Source organism: Aulonocara stuartgranti (assembly GCF_965226115.1).
Source record: "Aulonocara stuartgranti genome assembly, chromosome: 1".
Lineage (NCBI taxonomy): Eukaryota > Metazoa > Chordata > Actinopteri > Cichliformes > Cichlidae > Aulonocara > Aulonocara stuartgranti.
This window is the reverse complement of record NC_138939.1, coordinates 1,343,156-1,354,012: the sequence shown is the minus strand read 5'-3', so window position 1 is coordinate 1,354,012 and position 10,857 is coordinate 1,343,156. Positions and strand designations below refer to the sequence as shown.

At 43.6% G+C, this 10,857-nt stretch overlaps 1 protein-coding gene across 2 annotated transcripts; it reads right to left on the bottom strand.

Annotated features, from left to right (window-relative positions):
• Positions 1–4,737: 4,737 nt before the first annotated feature.
• Positions 4,738–6,394, bottom strand: LOC309711566 (protein C19orf12-like). Of its 2 annotated transcripts, XM_082541968.1 has the most exons (3): positions 6,320–6,394; positions 5,768–5,869; positions 4,738–5,023 (listed from the first exon to the last, which is right to left on the bottom strand). In XM_082541968.1, exons 2-3 carry the CDS (start codon positions 5,853–5,855, stop codon positions 4,785–4,787), a joined length of 327 nt encoding a protein of 108 aa, XP_082398094.1. In that variant the 5' UTR covers positions 5,856–5,869; positions 6,320–6,394; the 3' UTR covers positions 4,738–4,784. The 2 variants fall into 2 exon arrangements, with proteins under 2 accessions (XP_082398094.1, XP_082398095.1); XM_082541969.1 differs by lacking the exon at positions 6,320–6,394 and having other exon boundaries at positions 5,768–5,896.
• Between the last annotated feature and the right edge of the window lie 4,463 nt (positions 6,395–10,857).

Sequence of the window (10,857 nt, the reverse complement as noted above, 5' to 3'; positions counted from 1 at the left end):
CCTGAAATCTGCTGTTTTTATTCAAAAAGGAAAAAAAGCCTCCTGGTAACTCGATCTCGCTTCACTTTGAATAAAAATAATAAAATGTTTTCAAACCTTCAAAAGTGTTTTTAGAAATGAAGCTGAAACTTCGCAGCACTCATATAATTGCCTCAGATTTGTACATGAATATCTGATTTCTTTTTTCTTACCATGAAAAGGAATTTTCTGTCTTAAATTCTACACTAATAAAAACGTCACATAACAGACGAATAGTGAATGATGTGTAGAGTTTCTCAATAATGTGAAAATAAAGCATGTTTTAAACATTTTTGTTAGTTTTTCTTAAACCACAACATGGATTTACACAATGATTTATATGAAACCAGCCGTGCAATACATGGTTTACGGCTTCAAACAGTAACTTCTGTTGACAGCAAATACATTTTTCTCCACGACAGGATCGTCATCCTCCTTCCTCCTTTGAGTTAAACATAATGCTGTTAGGTTATACACTTACAGCACAGTTTTCATAAGGTGCCTGCATACCAACAATATTAGATTTAGTCTGGATGACAGAGACAAATCACAACAGTTGTCTCAAGGTGCTTATACTGTAAGGTCGACCCTGCAATAATACATACAGAGAAAACCCAACAATCATATGACCCACTATGAGCAGCACTTTGGCGACAGTGGGAAGGAAAAACTCCCTTTTAACAGGAAGAAACCTCCAGCAGAACCAGGCTCAGGGAGGGGCGGGGCCATCTGCTGCGATTGGTTGGGGTGAGAGAAGGAAGACAGGATAAAGACATGCTGTGGAAGAGAGACAGAGGTTAATAGCAGATATGATTCAATGCAGAGAGGTCTGTTAACACATAGTGAGTGAAGAAGAAACACCCAGTGCATCATGGGAATCCCCGGCAGCCTACACCTAAAGGAGGATTCGGGGTCACCTGATCCAGCCCTAACTATACTTTAACGTCTTCCAGTGTTTCTTCAGTGTTGACCGGTCCCATACAGAGTGAAGAAGCCTTTTTCTCCTGAAAGTCTCCAACATGAGTCTGGAATGTCTCGGATTCCAGACTCTCTGGACTCTGGCTGTTTGTGAGATTTTAAACGAGCCTTTGTTTCTTGTATGTTTTCCAGAATATCCCGTCTCCACGCCTCCAACTGATCGATGGTGGGGTTTTTCTTACGGAGTGTGAGATTGGATAGTGGTGTTGAAGGCATATGTTTAGATCAAATCAAGTGTCTTAACTGTAATTTTAAAAAAAATATCTTTTTAGTGTTGTTATAAGTTTGACAACGTTGATTAAATGTTAGAAAGCTGCCATTTAGATAAAGACCTATCCTCCTCACGCTCCTCTCAAACCATATTTTAAAGCCACCACCCGATCTTCCTGCTGACGTCCAAACTGTATTTGTCCATACTGGGGAGACCAAGAGATACAGGGGTGGTGGGCTTTATACCACCTGTCACTAGTGGGGTTTTTGTTTGTTTTAAACATTTTGGACATTAACATTTTAACATTGATCGGTGATATGGGCATAGTTATCCATTGCTCAGGTGTTTCTTTGACTTACTTCAATAAACGGTCATAGTTTGTCAGTTGATTTAACATCAGTGGTTGGATAATTAAGTCCTATGTTGAACTGATAAAAAGGGTTTTTATAACTAGATTTAATCTTTCCACCTTATGTAAGACTGCTTTCTTAAAAGTAGAATGGGAGGCAGAGCCTTCAGTTTTCAGGCCCCTCTTCTGTGGAACCAGCTTCCAGTTTGGATTCAGGAGACAGACACTATCTCTACTTTCAAGATTAGGCTTCAAACTTTCCTCTTTGCTGAAGCATATAGTTAGGGCTGGACCAGGTGACCCTGAATCCTCCCTTAGTTATGCTGCAATAGACGTAGGCTGCCGGGGATTCCCATGATGCACTGGGTGTTTCTTCTTCACTCACTATGTGTTAACAGACCTCTCTGCATTGAATCATATCTGTTATTAACCTCTGTCTCTCTTCCACAGCATGTCTTTATCCTGTCTTCCTTCTCTCACCCCAACCAATCACAGCAGATGGCCCCGCCCCTCCCTGAGCCTGGTTCTGCCGGAGGTTTCTTCCTGTTAAAAGGGAGTTTTTCCTTCCCACTGTCGCCAAAGTGCTTTCATGGGCTCATATGATTGTTGGGGGTTTTCAGTATAAAGCACCTTGAGGAGACTGCTGCTGTGATTTGGTGCTGTATAAATAAAAAAAAATTTTCATCATCATTGTGTGAAATTGCAAATGACTGATAAATGTGTTTTGGTCAAATTGAGACATTCTGATCTGTGTGGTGTTCCTTAAAACTACTGTAAGTTTCTAGGGGGTCTATTATTAGGTTTCCTGAAGAATTATCCTAATTGCTGTCTCAGACTGTGATGTCTGAGTTCTCCGTGCCCATTGCCAGCCTTTTCTCCTTGATTGTAATAAGATGTTTTGAGCCAGAGCGAGCTTTTTCTCCGCTTTGTCAGTGGGTAACTTGTTATATTTTGCTGTCAAAAGAAGTAAGTTGATTTGAGTAGTTGTAGTCTTTATTTTTAATAAGCTGAAGTTCCAAGAGTTTAATCTGTTTTCCTGAAATTTCCATTTCATTTTTTCTCTTTAAATGTTGGAGCTTGTAAAGCTGATTAATTCTCCTCTCCTCCCAGCTTATGTTGGTACTAGTTTGGCCAGTATTTGATCCAAAATCGATGCTGTTCTGGTTTTAACGTATGTAATAAATTCAGCGTTTTGTTCCGTCTATATAAATGGTCTGATTCTTATAGAGTGCTTTTCTGCTCTCCTGGAGTACTCAAAGCGCTCTATACAACATGCCTCATTCATGCATTCACAAGTGCAAACTCATCTACAGTCACAGTCCGATGAGCGCATCAGAGGGCAGCTTGGGGTCAGTATCTTGCCCAAGGATATCTGACATGCAGACCGGGGAAGCCAAGGATCGAACCACCAGCCTTCTAATCAGTAGATGATCTGCTCTTCCACCTGAGCCACAGCCACCCACCCGTAAATGCTAACAGACAGGACCATGGTCACTTATAACTATACAGCTGTGCCAGCAGTTTTTCATTTGTGATAACAGCTCTCTTGACACAGGGAAGTAATCTATGGGGGAGCAAGTTTTTAATGTACTATAGTGACACGAGTATTCCACTTTTCCAGGATTCGGTTCATGCCACACCTCGACCAGGCAGTTTGCTCCATTGCTTTTGCTAATTCGCCACTGCTGCTCTCCAGACGTTCTTCAGGTTCTTCTGTCTGCAGGCGGCGGCGCTCTACTTTCTGCTCGATCTCTCAAACTGGTGTGTTGTGACACAGGTGGTCATCTCACCCATTTTACCAATGCTGTCAATGCTGGACTTAAACTGCGAGCCAAGCGTCCTCAACTCTCTTAACGCTACCATCCTGTTAGTAGCACCTTCATGTTGTTGTTCCTCTGAAGGAATTTTGGGGGGTTTGCGAGCTTTGACATAGCTCGGCTTACTTTGGTGTGGTTAGTTGAAAGTTTCAAGGTCATGCTGAGCCTCCAAGCTGTGCCCGTGTCGTTCCACGCTAAGTATCCCTGACAGGATTTGTTTCCCATGCGTTGCGAGCGGGCTTTCCAAATCAGGGACAAATGGCATCCATCATTCTTGATTTTCAGTTAACAAACACTTCTTATAGTGACTAACTACTCCTGAAGTTTTGGAGCTCTTTGGAGCTGCAGTCCCCAACCCCCAGGCCATGGACCGGGCCACGAAAGCTGAACTTGGTTGGCTATGGTTTTTAAGGTTTTTATCGTTTTTATCATTAACTTGGTTCCCTGGGTCTTTTCACGTGTGTTATGAATAAATCTTTTTTGGTACCGGTACTGGTTTTATTTTGTTGTATTTATCCGCGACACCTTAAAGGCCGGTCTGTGAAAATACTGTCGGATTTAAACCGGTCCGTAATGCAAAAAAGGTTGGGCACCGCTGGTTTAGACAGTTTCAGTGGGATCCAAATAATTATCAGCCAAACTGTCCTGTTTTTGTTTTTTAATTTATCCCGTCCGATAACAGGTGAGAACAATAAATGTATAATTTTCTGTTGTAACCCACAGACTGAACCACAGTGTAACGACACTCATCTTTCACCTTTTCACTAAAGTCAAACGTCACTTCCACCTCTAGTTGGTTGTAATGGAGGCGGAGTCAGCTGGGTCCACTCTCCCTGCCCAGCGCGTGCTAGATCCCGTCGGGGATAGCCACCGTGGTACGACACCCCCGCATGTAGAGAAACTTTTAACATGAAATTTTGAGTCACAAAGACAGAAAAGAAAATGTTATTTCCATGTAACTGTCATGCTGCGTTAAACAAATGTGACAAGTTTTATCACGAATACAAAAATATGAAATAAATAAATTTGCAGATGGTACTCGAATTATAACTCCCAAAGTCATTTTGTTCAGTATGTGCGTGACTTTGATTTCAACCTACTCTACCTACAGTTTCAAGTAGATCTTAAACTGAACCGGCAGCTTGTATCACTTCATCGGGTCTTTCAGCATCATCGTCGGCTCCACGTGTACATCCATAATGTACACGTGCAGCGCTGCACCTTCAATCATTATAATGCGAACATTTGTGGAAACACAAAAAGGCTCATCAGTTTGTTTTATTTGAAAAAGATGAAGAAAGATTTTCTCTCCTCTGTGTGCTTCAGGGTTCAACATGAAACCTCTTTATTCACAGAGACCTGACTGTCATGAAAAGTCTGCAGGCAGCCAGAACTCACGGCACACCTGTTCTCAGGTTAAAGTTTTCACCCTGCGCTTTAACTCATCAATGATTGCTTTCTTGAGAGGAATGTCTTTCATCACATAATCAATGAGGCCCTCTACAGTTTCCCATTTCAGATGAACTAAAATAGCCATGACTGATTTAAGGAGCTCGTCCAATTGAGCAGGAGGCATCTCGCGCAGGATCTGAGGCAGAGGCTTGAAATCGTCACTGGTCTTCCAGCTGTAGATGCCTCCGATGGCTGCACCTGGAAGACAAGAGGGTGGATGGAGAGTCACATATGTTGCTTTAGGAGCTGTTTCTCTTCATTCCTCACCATGGAAATGGCCACTGTGTTGATTCGTGTTATATTTTTGACGGATTATTTGAATCAAGTTTCCAGTTAGAAATATTTCTGCCTGTCTTGAAGAGGATGTTGTAATAGTAATTTTACAATGTATGTTGAAGAGATATTACTGCCCTCTGTTGGTGTGTCTGTGCATTACAAGCAATAAAAGGTGTTCGTTAAAAACATCAGAGGAGACTGAGAGTAAATTATATCTGATGGGACTGAGGTTCAAGTTCATCGCATGACTGCTAAAATGCTTCGGTCCCCTCAACTCCACAAAGCTTCAAAGAATTTTCACTTCATTGCAACTTATGTGTTGGTTTGGTTCAACAGTTCCCAGCAGAGAGCAGAGCGATGGAGACTCAAAGTTTACCGCTCACAGTTTGCTGATCTGCACTTAAATGGACAAAAAGTTCACATACAGCAGTTTATATTTTTGAAGTTGAGAAGTTAAAGCTCTGTGTGAGGGATCGTTTCCTCCCAATTCCACATACCTATAGATTTTTTGAACATGGCAGTCTATCAGTCCAATAACCCAATAAAATAAAAAATCTGATTGATTTTGTCCAAGTTCTCACTGTGTCCTCGATTCTTTCGTTTCATTTGGCCCGATCATCAGCTGCTTTAATGTCTGCTTCACAAATGGATAATTGATGTACTCACCCACAGCAAACCCCGGAGGTCCACCAACCAGCCCACCAACAACCGCACATCCTCCGGTCTTAATTCCTCCTTTCACCGAGTTCTTCATGGTGACCTTGAGATCTGGCTCAGACCATAATTTGTCGAGCAGTTGTTGGAGATCTTTTTTTATTTTGTCGTTCATCTTACTGATGAAGTATTTGGGTAAAATTCTGTCAGTTTCTGCCTGGATGTAACTGTGATGTAATTTTACTGTCAGAACAAATTCAGTTTTATTCATAAAGCAGCAAATCACATCAGGCCTGTAAGGTCCAAGCAGCAGACGTTCAGTCTAATATTTAATCAGAAGAAAAATATTCAGATTTATTTGTAATCATTGATAATATTTTTGACTGTTAAGTTGATTCATGTCACGAACTTTTAAAAAGCACTCCTGACTCGTCCACAGCAGTGAAAGTTAAAATAAGCTAATATAGACGACATGGATCAGCTGGTGCGATCAACAATGACTGATCAAGTTTAAGTGACAAGTAGCAGAAAGACAGAAAAGCTGTAATGATCTATGTTTCTTACCTTTGCTGTCCTGAGAGGAATGAAGCACGAGCACAAACACACACCTTTATAGCAGGTGTGTGTTTGTGTGTGAGGTGTCAGTGTGTGAGTTTCAGTTTCATTATTTCCATCATACAACTATGAATACTGCAATACTTTCATCAGTGACTGCAAAATGTCTGAAATGATTTGAAGCTTTGTAGTTTGAGCTCAGGAGCTCTGTTGGCCTTTTGGCTGCCCCTCCCTCAGCCTCCACTCCAGGTGCTGCTCATGAGCATCGTCTGATTGTTGGGTTCCTCTCCAGCGTTGCAGGGTCTTTACAGCCTTACAGTTTAAAGCTGCTGGAGGCGACTGCAGTTGTGAATTGGTGCCGTGCAGTAAAAGTGAAATGAATTTAAAGTTACAGATAAGCACAGATGTGTGCTCAGCTGGATTTCAGCTTCACACCAGGGTCTAAATTCACACTCTTCTGTCGCGCTGACACAAAAACACCTTTTATTCTTCACTTTTTGCTGAATGTTACTGGAGCGGTTTGTCTCGTCTCAGTTTGACAGAAGGATCCAGCACCATCACTCCGCCCTGACATCACTGATGTCGGCTGTTGTCTCTGTGAATGCTGGAAGAACACACTGGGAATTTTTCACTCGCAGACGTCTGCTTTTGTTTGTGGGCTCATTCCAGAGACCAGGTTCAGGTAAATATCTGAGGGTTTTCATCCTGAGATGAAACTCCAGGTTTCTGTTCAGGAACAAGAGCTAAACTCATCAGCGTCTGAAGAGTAAAGCCAAAACTGAAGGTCCTTAAACCTGCACTCTTTTTAACGGTCAGCAGGGGGCGGTGGATAGCACGGCACGTGGTTAAAATAAGAGGCTGGAGGCACAGAGAGCCAGTGCTGATGAACACAAATAAATGATGCAGCTCAGCGGGGGAGATGGATTCAACAGCAGCCTCTGATGGTAACTCTTACAGACTGCTGCGCACAGCCCGGCTTCTTTCACTACAAATGTTGGATGAACACGATCAGAGCCGACTGAAGACTCTGATTGGCTCTTCTGGAACAGAAACAGAAAGAATCTGATAAACCTGCTTTCTGGAGCAGCGCCTGGCATTTACCGGAAACCTGAAGCTCTGACTTGGTGACCAGCATTTTGTTTAGTTCATTCATTCACTGACTAACAGATGAGTTGGTATCATAATCGTTTTTGAGACAATAAGAAATGAAAGTACCCTGATCGAGTCACATCTGTGCCGTGTGCTTCTGAACTGTAGGTGTTTACGGCGTCTCGGTGCTTCCAACAGACGCTCCAAACATCCAAACCTGTGTGATCACGTTACCCACTCTGTGAGGTTTAAGGACCCTGCCAGTGTTCATTAGTGTCTTAATATAAACCCATTTACCATATTAGCACATCGGTTTCATTTCTTCAGGACGTTACTGGACTGGTTTATCTCGTGTTACTCGTACAAACCAAACCGGACCCTTAACACCGGAACAACTGTCACATGTTAGGAATTTTCACTTTCAATGTGAAACGATATTTCACGCCAGCCGACACCTTCGGTTGGATACTTCTTTAGCTTTATACGCACGTCTTTCAGGACTGGGTGTTTTTCTTTCTTTCTTTTTTTTTGTAAGCCCCACAAGATGGAAAAAGCCTCGTATCAGTTTGTGTATTTTCTGTCAAAATTGGTGCACGGTGTACACATGTTGAGAGATTTGTAACTGGCATTATACCTCTACCAAGCATAGCCCAGATCAATTGCTTCAAACCTGAAAACATATGTTCAATACATCATTTTGGGATAAACTGTGAAGTATGATGCGTCTCTAAGGCATTTTTCTCTGTAAAGCTGATAAACAAGAAGCCCTGATGCGTTTCTCATGATTTCTTTTTTTTTTTTTTTTTTCGCCTGTCCCATTTGGTTCTTTAGCCGTCAGAATTGTTGTCTGAAGACCAACAAGGAGACCCAATGGATTTACTTTGCCAAATGGACCATCACGGCCTTGCCGTATTGGTCCATTTGATCGACCTTTGTTGTTATTATTTATTTTATTTTATTTTCAGTTTTACAGACGGGACAGACATGACTGAGGGACAGGAAAGGGAGAAAGAAAGATGAAGGAAAACAAAAACAGAAGGGAAGAGGGACAGTGAGAAAGGGCACTTAAAAAGAGAAAGAAGAGAAAAAAAACCTCCTGGATCACCTGTTGAGAGAAAAAGAAGAGAAAACAAGCAAAAACAACAAAGCAACATACTAAACACAACACCATCACGTTAATCTAGCCAAGTGTAAACAGCAGTAAATACTAAATATTGAATGTTGTTTTGTAGCACGCAGGACCGACAGCGCACAATGTGCTTTGAGGTAGCAGCCAATAAAGGTGTAGTTTATGTCTATGAACAGTGAACACCTGTGTGGATCAGCGCGCTTGTATTCAAAAGGTTTCCACATGTAATGGTCTGCTAGAGGATGTAGAGAGCCATAGCCCCGTCCCCCAGGGCATGAAGAAGGCATGGAGGAGATCCAGGCTGCAGGCATCCAGAGGCCCCAGAGTGCGAGAGCCCAAGGAGGACCACCGGAGGAGCATCCGTGCCACCCTCCTGGGAAGAGCTGAGGAGAGCTGCCTGCCGGCTCTGCAGGCAGCCAGCTGTGCCAGAGTGAACCGAGCCACAGGCCCAGAGGCTGGAGGCCCGAGGGCCCCCTTTGCCCCGGAAGAGGCCTGACCGAGCAACAGGCACCAGGCCCCGCCAAGTAGTCACTGGGAGTGAGCTGGTACATACCTGAGCGCCCAGCCCCGGACACCAAGAACCACCAACGCAACCCCTGAGGGCATCAGTTACCAGCAGGGAGTGTGGTGAGGGGAGATAGGCCTTGGAGGGCCTGTGCCTGGTTTTAATGATGTCACAGTGTAGATTCCAGGTGCAACACCTGAGATCCTGAACCCTGAAGTGCAGGACCAGAAATGCTCCCGTAGTATTACGCTGTCATTTTAATGTTGGCTCAGCTACACCTTTAAAAGACTTCCTGTTAATGTTTGTGTCCTGATAACTTGTGTGACATGACCAGAAGTTCTAATATCGAGCTCCATGTACGAACAGTATTTCCTGCTCTCAGCACTTTTTTGTTAACTCTTTGTTGTCTAAGGAGCTTGGAAAGAAAAGCGTCTGGACACCTTAAGTTGCTTGAAGACGTTTCACCTCTCATCCAAGAAGCTTCTTCAGTTCTAAGGTCAAATGGTGGAGAGTCCCAGATTTAAACCTAGTGGGAGATACCCCCCACAGAGGGACAAAAGGACCCCCTGATGATCCTCTAATCGCCTGAGCCAAGGAATGAAACTGGGTGTGGGTCACAATCAGCCAGGGTTCGAGTGAGTTCATTGTGAAACCTGGCTCCACCTTATCATGCGAATTCCTGAGGTCAGATGGCCCAGGATGTGAGTGGGCGTTAAGGCGTCTGGGGAGGGATCTCAAAACTGGATTATAGATGGCAGACAGTTGGTGTCGTAAACCACCGCCTCTGTTCAAAGATGGTCGCTCACAGTGCACATAAAAGGTTTCCTTCACTCCTCTTTCAAACCATCTGTCCTCTCTGTCCAAAATGTGAACATTGGCATCCTCAAAAGAGTGACCTTTGACCTTAAGATGCAGATGGACTGCTGTGGAGGTGGCTCTTCTGTGTTGTGCCATGCGCTTGTGAAGTGGCTGTTTGGTCTCTCCAATGTAGAGGTCTGGTCATTCCTCGCTGCACTGTACAGCAAACACCACATTGTTAAGTCTGTGTGTTGGAGTTTTGTCTTTCGGGTGTTTGTGTCTGAGCGTGTTGCTGGGTCTGAAATGCACCGGGATGTCATTGATCCTGATTGGGACCCACACCCAGTTTCACACCTTGGCTCAGGCGATTAGAGGATCATCAGGGGGTCCTTTTGTCCCTCTGTGGGGGGAAACTCCCACTAGGTTTATATCTGGGACTCTCCACCATTTGACCTTAGAACTGAAGAAGCTTCTCGGATGAGAGGTGAAACATCTTCAAGCAACTTAAAGAAGTCCAGACGCTTTTCTTTGCAAGCGCCTTTGACTACGATGACCTGGATGACTGAGAACCTTCACAGACTTAACTCTTTGTTCTGGATGTTGTCACAGAGAGGTGAAGGTGTTTTTTTGTGAGGAGCAGCCAATCATGAGTACTTTTTCTTAACCCCCTTGTTGTGTGCACCCCCACTGTTAAAGTGAATTGTTAAATGTTGTCATTTTTATGCTTACCATCTCTACATTGTTTCAACTCTGTGATCAAAGGAATTCCTTTGTCCCCCTCCCCAGCCTCTCGAGGTTCTGGGGAGGCTGTAGTGTTTTATCACAAGCACATCTATAAGACACAGGAGGAGGCAAAGTCTCTGTTCATGCTTCTCATCAGGGCCAGCTCGTCCATCTTATTCCGGAGTGAGCGTACGTTGGAAAGGAAGATCCCAGGAAGAGCAGTTTGCAGTCCGCGTCTTCTCAGACGCACGAGTGCGCCGGCTCACTTTCCTGATCAAAGTCTGTAGTAAATTTGCTGCAAAT

What these genes read in the sequence shown, in the direction of transcription:
- LOC309711566 (XM_082541968.1), bottom strand. Translation starts at nt 5,855, where the DNA reads ATGAAGAACTCGGTGAAAGGAGGAATTAAGACCGGAGGATGTGCGGTT. An exon ending in ACCTCCGGGGTTTGCTGTGG is followed by an intron (nt 5,024 to 5,767) that starts GTGAGTACATCA and finishes CTTGTCTTCCAG; the next exon opens with GTGCAGCCATCGGAGGCATC.